The sequence below is a fragment of the Cricetulus griseus genome, chromosome 4 (genome assembly GCF_003668045.3).
Source record: "Cricetulus griseus strain 17A/GY chromosome 4, alternate assembly CriGri-PICRH-1.0, whole genome shotgun sequence".
Classification (NCBI taxonomy): Eukaryota; Metazoa; Chordata; class Mammalia; order Rodentia; family Cricetidae; genus Cricetulus; species Cricetulus griseus.
Window position 1 is genome coordinate 97,988,829 of NC_048597.1, and position 12,183 is coordinate 98,001,011.

Genomic DNA, 12,183 nt, shown 5'->3' on the forward strand with positions numbered 1-12,183 from the left:
ATTCCCTCTTATTGTGGAAAAGGCCATTCCTGACCCATCATTTATGCCAGCAGCAAAGAGCACAGCCCTTACAGAGAACACACAAGCCTTGGTTACTCGGCACCACTCACCTAACCCAAAAGTCATGTGGCCATTCCTCATTGACAAAGAAGAAAACTATCCAACAGAATCATGGACCCTCAATGGAGTACCCAACAAGCAGTGGGGAGGTACACAACACTGTATGTCACTACTCTTTCTACGATGACACTGGCCCAGGAGGGCTATTAGCCCTGCCACATGATGCTAGTGAAGCCATGTAGCCTAGCCATTCACCTCCCAAGATGCAAAATATGAACTGAACATCAAAATCAGTCAAAACCTGACACTTCCCTCCCAGCCACAGAGGAAGGACATCCTGGAACTCTGGAGTGCAATGCTGGTAGCCCTCAAGGACATCCTCAGTACAGAGTAGTGCTGTCAATGTCATGAAGGAGCACACTGCTTTGACCCAGCAAGTCCTACAGGAAGAACTCACTTACAAGTGCTGATATAGGCCACACTCTCAAGAGTGGCGGGCTGCATGGGTGAGGCTACCCATCAGCAGCTATGCCAGAAAGTTCCAAAAACTGACAGACTAATACCAGGGAACTCTATGATGTCTCTTACAAAATTACCTCAACAGACTTCCTAGCAGGCAAAAACAAGATGCAAAACAGTAATATAGAGTTCTACCACTTACGCTTGTTTTCCTGAGACAGGGTCCCTCTATGGAGCCCTGACTGGCCTGCGCTCCCTGATCATGCTGAGCCTGAACTCAGATCTGACTGCCTCTGCCACCAGAGTGCTAGGACTAAAGGTATGCATTACCACATCCAGATTCATCCACACTTTAAAGAGGGAGGGATGGTGCTTTGCTTGGAAGCACATGGCCCATCTCAGAAGGATACACAAGAAATGGGCAACACCAATTTGGTTCCAAAACCAGATGATGGGCTGGGGGCTGAAGCAGTGGCTCAGAGGTTCAGAGCACTGGCCAAGGACCTGGGTTCAGTTCCCAGCACCCACATGGTGGTTCTCAACCATCTGTAACTCCAGTTCCAGAGGTCCACTGCTCTCTTCTGGTTTCTGCAGGCACTGCACACTCAGTACACAACATACACGCAGGCAAAACACCCATCCACATAAAAATGTTAAAGATTTGACTTCTGAGGCAAAGGCTAAAATATAAATTGGACATTTTTCTCTGACTTTATATATAAAGTCAAGGGAAATGTTGGTAAATTATGTGTGGCCGCCAGGCCCAACTGCCAAATCAAGCTTGGGAATAAAGTCCCACGGGAGTCTAGCTGTGCAGAGCACTGACTCTCTCAGGCTTTCCAGCATGGACCTCAGAGGACTGCCCTGCTCCCAAGCTCAGCAGATAATCTTTGTAAATAGCTCATTAACAGAGTTCAGTCACTTGACCGCCCAGTGTAGAGAGATGCCAGAGACACACTGACATGGTGAGCATCCATGACGACCACATGACAGGCTGGCTGGCTTGCTGAGTGGACAGAGGACGGACACCGAAACACTATTACTCAACGCTCATGCAGCCGTGGTGCCAATAAAACACCAGTGTGGTCAGCATATGGTACAAAGACATTGTCCAGTGACAGAAATAGCACCCCTGAACGAGCCTACAGACTACGGAGAGTTACGGCCCCGACTAAACTCCATCTCATCTGAGTCCCAGCTATAGAGGCCAGAGGCACAGACACAAGCACTGCCCCCCTCCCCATGTGTGTACCACCAGGCAGACCTGGTGCTAGGCAGCTCACAGCAACCTAATAAATGGTACAGTGGCTTGCACTGCCAAGCTGAATGCACATGGCCAAATCACAGTGTTCACAAGCAAACAGTCACTGAACCTCCATGGCATGGCTTAACCGACATGTACCAGGCAACTGTGATTAACAGCCAGTTGTTCAAAGGAAGAATACACAGTGAAGATAAGGAGATGCTCTGTGAAACTAAAGCACAGGGCTGACAGGTCGCTTGGTCCTTGTCTCCCTCCCCAGGGGGTGGCATTCATGTTAGAGAAACATCTCCATGCTAAGGTATAGACATCTGTGGATTAGTGAGGCACTCACAGAACATTTGCATGACTGACTGCTCCAGTCAGAATGTGAACTGAGGGGCTTAGCAACACTCTTGTGGTCAACACACCTACATGCCTCACTTTAAAGAGCAACAAAAACTAATTTAATGAGCAATTTGCAGAGCAGGGCATCTTTAACCTAGAATTTAAAAATGTTAATGTCCTATTCAGCTGGTTGTTACAATCAGTGCTTTTCACTGGGTTGGAAATTCTGTGACTAGAGGGAGTCAATGCATCTGTTAGTTAAGAAGCAAGGCCTTTGAGAGTAACACAGCATAAAAGAGGAGCAGAGCTGAGGGCGAGGCTCAGTGACAGAGCCCTTGCTTATTAGCAAGTGAAGCCCTAGTTCCTAAAGAGAGAGAATGGTTAAACAAGACTTCAAACAATCACCATAGTCTGACTTCACTGGGAAAACACCAAAAACAAACAAGGTAACAAAACTGAAGGCAAAACAGACAAACTGAGCAATCAAGTCCTTCCTTTGGGAACCAGAGCCTTTCCAGCTCGGAGAAGGAAACAAGAGAGAAGAATCCGGTGCCTCCTCCTTGCCCCTTCCTGGGAAGTCACTCCGGTGGCTTCCCCAGGGGCTCCCCAGCTAGGAATGAGGGAAGGGCTGACCCAGCACAAACTGCTGCCTTCCAGAGAGGCCTTTTGCTGCCACTCTGGGTCTTATATGTAGAAGCCAGGATGCTTCAATTTTTGAGCACCACACTACCCCAAACAATGGCACCTATGAATCATATTTGACTGCACAGTTCAAATATATGGGGGGAAATGAAACATACAAATACCATTGGAGCCTGGAATCCAAGTGTGAGCAGCAGAGAAGAGGAAATACAACAGGGCTGACTGAGCTGCGCTGACGTGAACCAAGTACACCCTTCAGTGGAGCCCAAGCTTATCAGCAGGTACTGCCGGAACCATTTACAAAAGAGGAAACAGGCAGGGGCTGGGGAGACAGACACTCAGCAGCTAAGAGCACTGGCTGCTCTTGCAGAGGACCCAGGTTCAGTTCCCAGCTCCAATAATAGCTCAAAACCACCTGTATGTAACTCCAGTTCCAGGGGATCCAAAGCCCTCTCTGACCTCTAAGGGCACATAGCATGCATGAGGTGCACAGAAATACACATAAAATATAAAATACATTAATCTAAATTTTTTAAGAGAGAGAGGCAGAAGGAGGTCTAGGCAACCTGCCTGAGGTCACACTGGGTCATAGGAGACAGGGCTGGGCAGCTTATGTGCAGAGCCTGCCTCTCCAATTCACACCACTGCTGTGTAGGAAAGGGAACTCCTTCATTAGGAGAAGGAGCCCTTGGCTCAGGTGTTTCTTCCCAGGAAGACCCTGACTGCCAGTGGGGTAGAGAGCAGCAAACCAAAAGGAACCTAAAGCCAAAAGAAATCCACACATCTCCCCTGATCCCACCCAAAAGGGGCGAGTTCTGTAAACCAGCTTTAAGACTGAGGACTTGGCCTGCAATCATATGCTAAAATGCGGCGATAACACGGCCATCAGCCGGGCGTTGGTGGCTCACGCCTTTAATCCCAGCACTCAGGAGACAGAGGCAGGCGGATCTCTGTAAGTTTGAGACCAGCCTGGTCTACAAGAGCTAGTTCCAGGACAGCCTCCAAAGCCACAGAGAAACCCTGTCTCGAAAAACCAACAAAACAAAACAAAAAAACACGGCTATCACCCAAGAGTTAACAAAAGACTTTCTTCCTGTCTGGCTCACACACAGCAGCAGGCACTTTCATGCAGCTAATGACAACAAAAACTATAACGTAAAATTTTCATTTTATTTCCTAATTTTATTATATTACTGTGTATATGTGCATGGGGCACATGCCATGGTAATACATGGGTGGAGGTCTGAGGATAATTTTGTGGAGTTGGCTCTTCTCCTTCCAGGGATAGAACTTGGGTCATCAGGTTTGTGTAGCAAATATCTTGACTTGCCTAACTGTCTCACTGGCTCTGCCTTAGAATGTGATTTAGCAATGACCATCTACATGGTGATGCATTTCCTAAAGACAGACTGCACAAGGATCTCTGCAAGTTGCAGTGTGTGGTGCAGCATTCCCTGAGGTGGCCCAAACAACAAGGGTGGCCTACATACATACACACCAGTGAGAGTATTGGCTACACAGCCTATGAGCTCTAAACACACACTGGAACTCTAGGGCAGAGCTGGGACATGAGATATGAAACGCTGTCTGAGGTACATTGCTGAGTAAATGCTACACACAGAACAGGGCACAAACCATGACCCCACGCCTGCAAAGACCTGCCCCTTGTCAACAGACGTGTCTACATATGCTAGATTCTTGTCCTTAGACATCTGGAAATCACTAATAACCAACCATGTACAGTCAAGAAGATACTCTTCATCTCATGTTCCATTTACTTGCTTGGATTTTTCTGCCATGCTAATACACTGCCCTGACACGGTTGAAAACAAGAGTATTAACACATCACATCGTAAGGCATAGTGGTTCACACCGCTACTCTGAGCACTTGGGAGGAGGCAGGGCAGGAGGCTACATAGTGAGTTCAAGGCCAGCCTAGGATATCCAAGACCCTATTTCAAGTAACTAAACCAAACCAAAACAAGAAGAGCTTAATTTTCCAGCTACATTTAAAAAATTAAATACATGCTATTTCTTGCTAATGTACAAGTCACTGTTTCCGTACCTTGTTTCCTTCATATACCCATCCCAGACTCTTGACTCCAAAGGCAACCTGGGTGGCTGAGACATCCAGACATGTGGCAGGCTGGCCGTAGACATAATGAAGGGTTCTGGCTGAGTCCTCGGCCTTCAGCAGGTATACCAGGTCCCCAGCTGTGGCTATTGCCACGGGGTACCTCCCAGTATCCGGGACTATTTCCAGGTAGTCAACCTGCAAAGAGAGTTGTTTAGTCACCCACAGTCATTTTGACTTGTTCAAGAAAGGAATGTCCCCTGTACATCAAGAGGACAAAGGCCTAACTCACAGAAACAGTTGGGCACAGGGATCATTTATAGGGGATGAATATGGCTTCTGCCCAGATGAAAAGATGCCTGTAACAGCGGAAACACAACGTACTCTGAGAAGGGAAGCCACAAGGGAAAGTCTACGGAGACCCCATTTTCCACCTGTCGATCCATGAGGATCAGGGGAAGTCAGAGGTTACAGAGCTGGAGGTGAACAGGGGACATAATCCAGTCCAACTCCTTCTCTGGAATGACTGGCAATGCCTACCACAGCGGCAAGCTCACGCTGACCCAGGAGATCCCTCTAGCAGTGCTTACACACCATGCACAGCAAAGGTTTATGCATGGTGTCACTACAGTGCCCCTCCTGTCACTGTGCAGACATGACACAGACACACAGCAAATGCCATACATCCACAGGAGAAAACCTGAAAGCTGCTTATGATTCAGTGGGATCACAGTGGAGATGAACTGGGTCTGGGGGAGCAAGGGAACAGTATTCCTAGTGGGTTGCCCCCAAAATTCTGGCAGATGGGCGGAGCTTCAACACACTTGGCTCAGGCCTGGGTATGTCTGGTAACAATGGCTATCTTCAAGGGTGGAAGCAGGCTGAGATGGAAAGGCATTTCCAGCTGTTCTGGGTCTTATAAATCCTGAACATGGCAGTGTCTAGAGCTATCCTTAATTATTTTGTTGTTTTACCAGAAAGTGAAAAAGTAACACTCCACCAGTTCCAAATGCAGAAAAACATTCTGGAAAACGTGTAGGTACCACAAAGGCATCACCAGAGGATCCAAACTGTGTTCTTAGCTCTCTCCTCTCTGCCTGTCAGGCACTGATCACCCTGTGCCATCTTTCATCTGAGGATAGAGACCAGTACAGACAAAACACACGCTTGTCGGTGTCTTCTCTGACTGCACAGGGGGAAGATGACTCTTTAGGATGATCCGCTTCTCCCCAGAGCAGTCTTCATCAGGCACACCTGCTTAGAGTGTGGGTGCTGAGGGTGAATCCACTGTGGAATTATAAAAATCCGTGGTGTAAAGGACAGCATCACCCTGACAATATGCCAGAGGCTCTCAAAAGCCCGAGTTTTGCAGGCTGCCCTGGGGAGCTGAGCACAAGCAAACATCCGGTGCCTGTGCTAATCCTGGGCCCAAACTGCACCGAGGCAGCCCAACATCTTGGGCTGTGTGTCCATCACAAAGGCCAGCTGCTCCAAGCTAACACTGCAGACCTGGGAACATTGCCACTGTTATTTAGGAAGCACAGCTAGGGAACAAAGATGGTCCAGCTCCATGGGTGGGGGTGCCTGATCCAGGGATGCCCAGCTTATACTGTGGCAACTTGGCACCCAGACTGGAAAATAATGCTCAGGGTTGACACATCTTCTCACTAAAGAAAACTCATTTCTTAGTTTTTTGCAACAGACATCTTTTCGGCAGCTGTTTAACTTCATCTTCCGGTTGGATTTCCAGCAGACCAAGAGGCTCCCACCATTCGCTGGGAGGTGTAAATGACCTCAAAAGCTTCCAGTGGGCCCCAGGATGACACCTATTGCCAAGACAGGATTTACACTTCATGGGGGGGTGATCAGCTTGCACAACTGAGCCCTGCACTCCATGTCTCTCTGTAGGCCCTGGGATGGGTCATATTAAAGGAACTCCATATGAAAGCCTCGGAGCTGATCCGCAGCAGCAAGCAGCTCAGGGAGGCAAAGCGGTGATGCCAGGTGCTTGCTATTCAAATCTAAGTTTCCCACAGGGAAAGGGAGAGAGAAGCTGGTTCCAAGTCGCCATCAATCCTTGTTCAAGGCTGGCTCTTCTGCTCCTCTAACTAATGCCAAAATGAAGTGTGCTCAAATTAAATCCAAATTCAGCACAGATAGACGGACACTGCCTTATCACCAAACCATCTCTGCCTGGTGAAGAAGATTCGCATACAGCTGAACTTGTCAGAGCCCTGTGTGAAGCTCTAAGCTGGCTCAGCTTCATGTGCATCCCAGAGCCCAGCTCCCAATCCACACTGACCTCCATGGACTTCACTCAAAAGCTATTCTCAATTCTAGATGAGGCAACAGTCTGGGGTGAATGCTTCCTTCCACACGGACTACAACAGACCGCTGCCGTGCATGTAGATGTCAGGCCAGAAATGAAGCTCAGGCTCCTGGAGTGAGTCTGCTGTGCTAGAGGGAAGGAGGCTGGGACCATGGTAAGAACAAACTCTGGCCCTGAACCAGTTCCATGTTTGCAAGTGCTGCTGTGGTGTTTTGCTTTAGAAGTGAGGCTAGGGGTGGAGAGATGGCTCAATGGCTAAGAGCACGTGCAAAGGGCCTGAATTACACTGCCAGCTCACAACCACTTGCAAGTCCAGCACCAGGGATCCATCCTCTCTGATCTCCTCATGAGCACACACCCAAACACATAACTAAAAAAGAAGAAGGAAGGACGAGGCGGAGGAACAAGTAGCAGTAGTAGTGGGGAGGCGGGGCTGGAACCCTGGCCTCATGCACACTAAGTAAATATTCTACCATTAAGCTATAGCCTCAACCCCACACTTGGATGTGAGTCACAACTTCTCAGCTCAGAAACCAGGGGCAGGTCACTCCATCACTCTGAGCCATTCCTGACTTCTTGGAAATGAAGGAAATTCTATTACCCACTTCAGTGGGCTGTTGGGAGTTGCATGAACAGAAGCCCCAGACATCACTGCTATCTGTTTTATCAGACCCAGGGAGTCTCAGAATGCAAGCAAATAAACACATTAGAGCTCACCAGTTTCTGAACTTCAAATTCCGCAGCTACATGCCAGTACCCCTCCTCGTTAGGGTACAACATCACAACGTCAAAAGCAGAAGCTGTGGCAACTGTAGCCTTTTCCCGGCTGAGCGCAAGGGCCTGTATTCTTGCATCATGCTCAAAACGATGGATAGGGAACTTCCCGGTCCTCAGGTCCCAGATGTTAAGAACCCCTAGGAGGAGCAATGCAGAGAGCAACTGTAAACCCAGTACACACAGACACAGAATAAGCATGCAGTCATTTTTCAAGTTTATTACGTGGAGATGACATTTGTTTGAATCTGTTCCACTGCTTCCTAGCTTCAGGACTTGAGTGTGTCACTCCTCACCAGCCTCCTAATACTGGAGACAGCAGTACCACAAAGGACTATTGGGCAGACCACGGGAGACCCTCCATAGACACTGCGGATCATTTCCTCTAGGGCTCGTCCATAAAGCCAGTTCTAGCTCCCAACCTTCCCACCACGGGACAGTGACATAAAGCACTCTCAGTCTCTGTGAGGTCCATTGTCTTCTTTCTTCCTGGCACCACACTTCATCTCTACACTCGAATTCAGGCTCTTGCTCTAAAGTACCATCCCTGCTTACAGACAGTTGCAAGATTTTGTTGCAAGATTTTCAGATGGCCTGCAGCTGGTCATCACAAACAGCAACAGGGCCCTCCTCCAGGGAAAGGCTTAAATATGAACTGCCTGCACTTTTCTAAGAACTATCTATAATCAAATGGAGGCCAGGCAGGTTACAAAAGGCTCTGTGACAGGGTCCCTGGCATATACTCTGGTAAACTCTCTCTTCTGTCTCAGAGGGAGATGTGCTACAGAAAATGCACTAGCGCTCCCCCTTCCCCGCTAGAGGCCTCATCTTAATATGGCCTCTTGCAAATGCTTTTGTGAGTTTGTTCTGAGGCCTCACACAGTGAGAAGTGCTGCACAGAGCCTCTGGGCACTTCCTATCACTTCATATCCTTTCACTGTGTACGCTACTCAGGGAAGAGCAGTTTTCCCATTCCACAGAGGTGGGACAGAGGAAGCTCCGGGTGGCTGGACATGACCACCTGCTCTGAGAGACAGCTGGGCTTGGTGAGGACTGACACACCACCAAAGGCATGCCATGCTCTGCCTGGCATGGGAGTTGTTTGACACAGTGCACCCTGAGCACACATAGAGTGTATCTACAGACACAATTTTCATTCTTAGATAAGGGCTGATGCGGTTGGCATCCTTTAACTGGATATAGTAAACATGTAAACACACAGTAAACACACCTCAGCACAAAGCCAAGCTCCAAGCTACCTCAGACACTCAGGGCTCCTTTATCATAATGGCTACTCTATTCTCTCCAAGCACCTGCCACACTGTCACCATTTAACAACCCCTCTTCTTCAGTTGTATATCTATGTGTACAACTAGGCTGGCCAACCCTTGTCAATAGCACTGGTGTCGCTGCAGTCCCCTAACACAAATTCTGATGTGCAAGCATGTAGTGTTCTCTTGAATTAAATGTCCCTTTTTCACATATAATGTCCCTCTCTGTCCCTTGCTAGAGTCTCTGCTCTGAAGTTCACTTGGCCAATCACCCAGAACTCTGGCTTTGTTTTGATTCTTATTAAAATTAGCCTTCCCTATCTGTTTATCTTGCTTTGTGTCTTTAAAGTGGTTTTCTTGGAGGCAGGTATGGTGACACACACCTGTAGCCTTGGCATGAGGCAGCAGACTGATAGTTTGACATTAGCCTGGGTAACACTGCAAGTCCAGGATGAGCAATAACTTGTCTCTAAATACATATACATATAAAGTGGGTTTCTTGTAGATAGTATATATTTGGTTTTATTTTTAAATACAAGTTAAGACTACTTACATTTTTAGATCTATCGTATTTTTTAGTTATATAAATGTATTTGTGTCTATGTGTATGTGTGTCACATGAGTGCAGGTGCCCATGAGGCCAGAGGCCTCAGATACCCTGAAGTTGGAGTTACAGGTAGTTGTGAGCTTCCCAGTGGGTGTTTGGAAACACTCTGCAAAAACAGCAAATGGTCTTAACCACTGAGCCATCTCTCTAGCCCCACTACTTACTTACACATTTTTTATCTTTTCATGGATCTGGGTTTTGATGATGTATTTATTCTATCTTGATTTCTTTGCTGGCCTACTAGCCAAAATTCTCCCTGAGATTATTGAGCAGCTGCTTTAGACTTCAAGATACATGCTTAGCTCACCATACACAGGCTAGTTTCAAGTGAAACTATTCATCCACACAAAGTACAAGGACTTCACAGCCATATGGCCATTTCCCCCTCCCTATCCCTGTACTACAGACATCATAAACTTTTGTTTTTACAGGAGCGGATGGGCCAGTACCTTTTAGAGTGATGCAAGTAAGAAAGGGAGCTACTTGTTTCCATGCATAATCACCAAAATCACATTAGATACCCAAAAGCTTTGGCTAGGACACAGGGTAGCAGCGGGGCAGCTCTGTGACAGAGAAGCCGCTCAGTATGCACAAGGTCCCCCTACTCCCCAAATCACTAAAGGAGGAGAGAGCTGAGGAGAGGGATGGACAGACACCAGACTAAACACAGTTCCACCCAGTACTTTTCAACCTGAGAACCGCAGAAGTTTGAAAAGTGAATCCTTCCGCTATGAGAATGTCCCATGCTACAGCAAGGCATTACAAGAAAGTGGAGCCAATAAAGTCACACACTGAGCAAGGGGGCTTGCTGTGCCCTGTGCTGCCTCAAGGGTTGTGTTAGGACAGTATAAAACAGAAATCCCTTACTACATAGAGCAGAATTCTGGTGGCGTCTACAAAGCATCTTACTTGTAGCCTCTGAAGATTTAACTGTCAATTTCATACAGCCTAGAGTCACCTAAGAAGTGAGTCCCGATTCAGGAACTCCACACAGGAACTGCACGATGGGGGTAGAGGTGGGGCTGTTTTGATTGCTAATTGACATAGGAAGGCCCAGCTCACTATGGGGTAGCACCATTCCCTGGCAGGTGGCTCTGGGATGTGTATGAGTGGGTGAGCAAGCAACTTCCTCCATTGTTTCTGCTTCAGCTCCTGTCCTACCTTTCTCAGTGATGGACTGAGAAGTGTAACCCAAATAAACTTTTTCCTCTTCCCTAAGTTCTGGTCAGTGTTTTATCCCAGCGCTGGAGCATCCTCACCCCTGCAAGGAGCAGCTGACCTTTCTGGGCACTGAGTTGAGTTAGTCCAGGGAGATGTCAGAACTAAGCAGTTCACTTCTCAAACAGTACAATATTTAAAAATCTGATGTGGAATTGTCTGAATGACCATATTACACCCCCAGCAGCAGGGCAGACTAGGCTTCTGGCACTGGATGACATATAAAGAGGCAGGCTGTGTGGTGGGTGTCTGTACTCCCCCGATGGTGGGTTCGGAGGGAGTAGTACATTTGCAGAACCTGGCCAATGCTCACCCCATTTCAGTAAGAAACATTCAGCTGATTTTTATAATCCCTCATGGAAGGCCTCACCCTCCCTGGGTAGTGGATGGGGGATGGGATGGGAATGCCGGTGTGGGACACAGGAGGATGGGAGGGAGAGGGAACTGGGATTGATATATAAAATAAGATTTTTTCTAATTTAAATAAAGTTTATTTAAAAGAAAAGAAACATTCAGTTGTAAGAAACAGACCCCAGTGGAGCTCTATAGAAGGAAACTGACCAGACAGGCACAGGCCATGCCCCACAGGACAGGTAAAGTTGACAAGGGATCAGAACCAGCAACCAGACCACACTGAGGACAAGGCCACTTGTGCATGCCACAGATCTCACCTCTAATCTCTATAACTGTTCCTCCTCTCTGTCTCCACAATTCAGCTTTCTCTAAAGGAGTCGGCTCCATCCCACAAGGGCTTCTACGCCAGGCATGTGAACCCTGGTCCATGAACAGGTCCCCAGCCCTGGTCTGATCAGCCAATGCCAAGAGATAACTCAAGTCCTCCCAGTCTGCCTACGGCCTCCTGGCTTGGAATAGATCTTAGAGTGCGGAGGTACTGAGAAGTTGCCCTCCACCTTCCCTCCTGCATCTCAGGCCAAGGTAAAACAAGAAAATCTCTCAGCAAAGGCAAAGGTAGGTTCCTGGCAGCTACCTGGTGACTTATGAACTTATCACCATTTTCTGCAGTAGTCCCGAGCTCTGAGAGCTGGAGGAATGTAACAAAGGTAGCAGACATCCACCCTGAGCATCTTTCGCACCTGCAGAGGAGATGCTGAGCTCCAGGTAGTGCTGGGACGAGAACAAAACTGGTTTACACAGCAGAAG

At 47.9% G+C, this 12,183-nt stretch overlaps 1 protein-coding gene across 1 annotated transcript in view; it reads right to left on the reverse strand.

The window, feature by feature from the left end:
• Fbxw8 (F-box and WD repeat domain containing 8) overlaps positions 1-12,183 on the reverse strand; it is a 99,491-nt gene that overhangs the window by 27,429 nt on the left and 59,879 nt on the right. Inside the window, exons 6-7 of the mRNA XM_027414177.2 lie at positions 7,870-8,066; positions 4,815-5,021 (exon numbers count right to left, since the gene is read on the reverse strand). Coding sequence (XP_027269978.1) covers positions 4,815-5,021; positions 7,870-8,066 — 404 coding nt within the window. The remainder of the gene's footprint in view (positions 1-4,814; positions 5,022-7,869; positions 8,067-12,183) is intronic.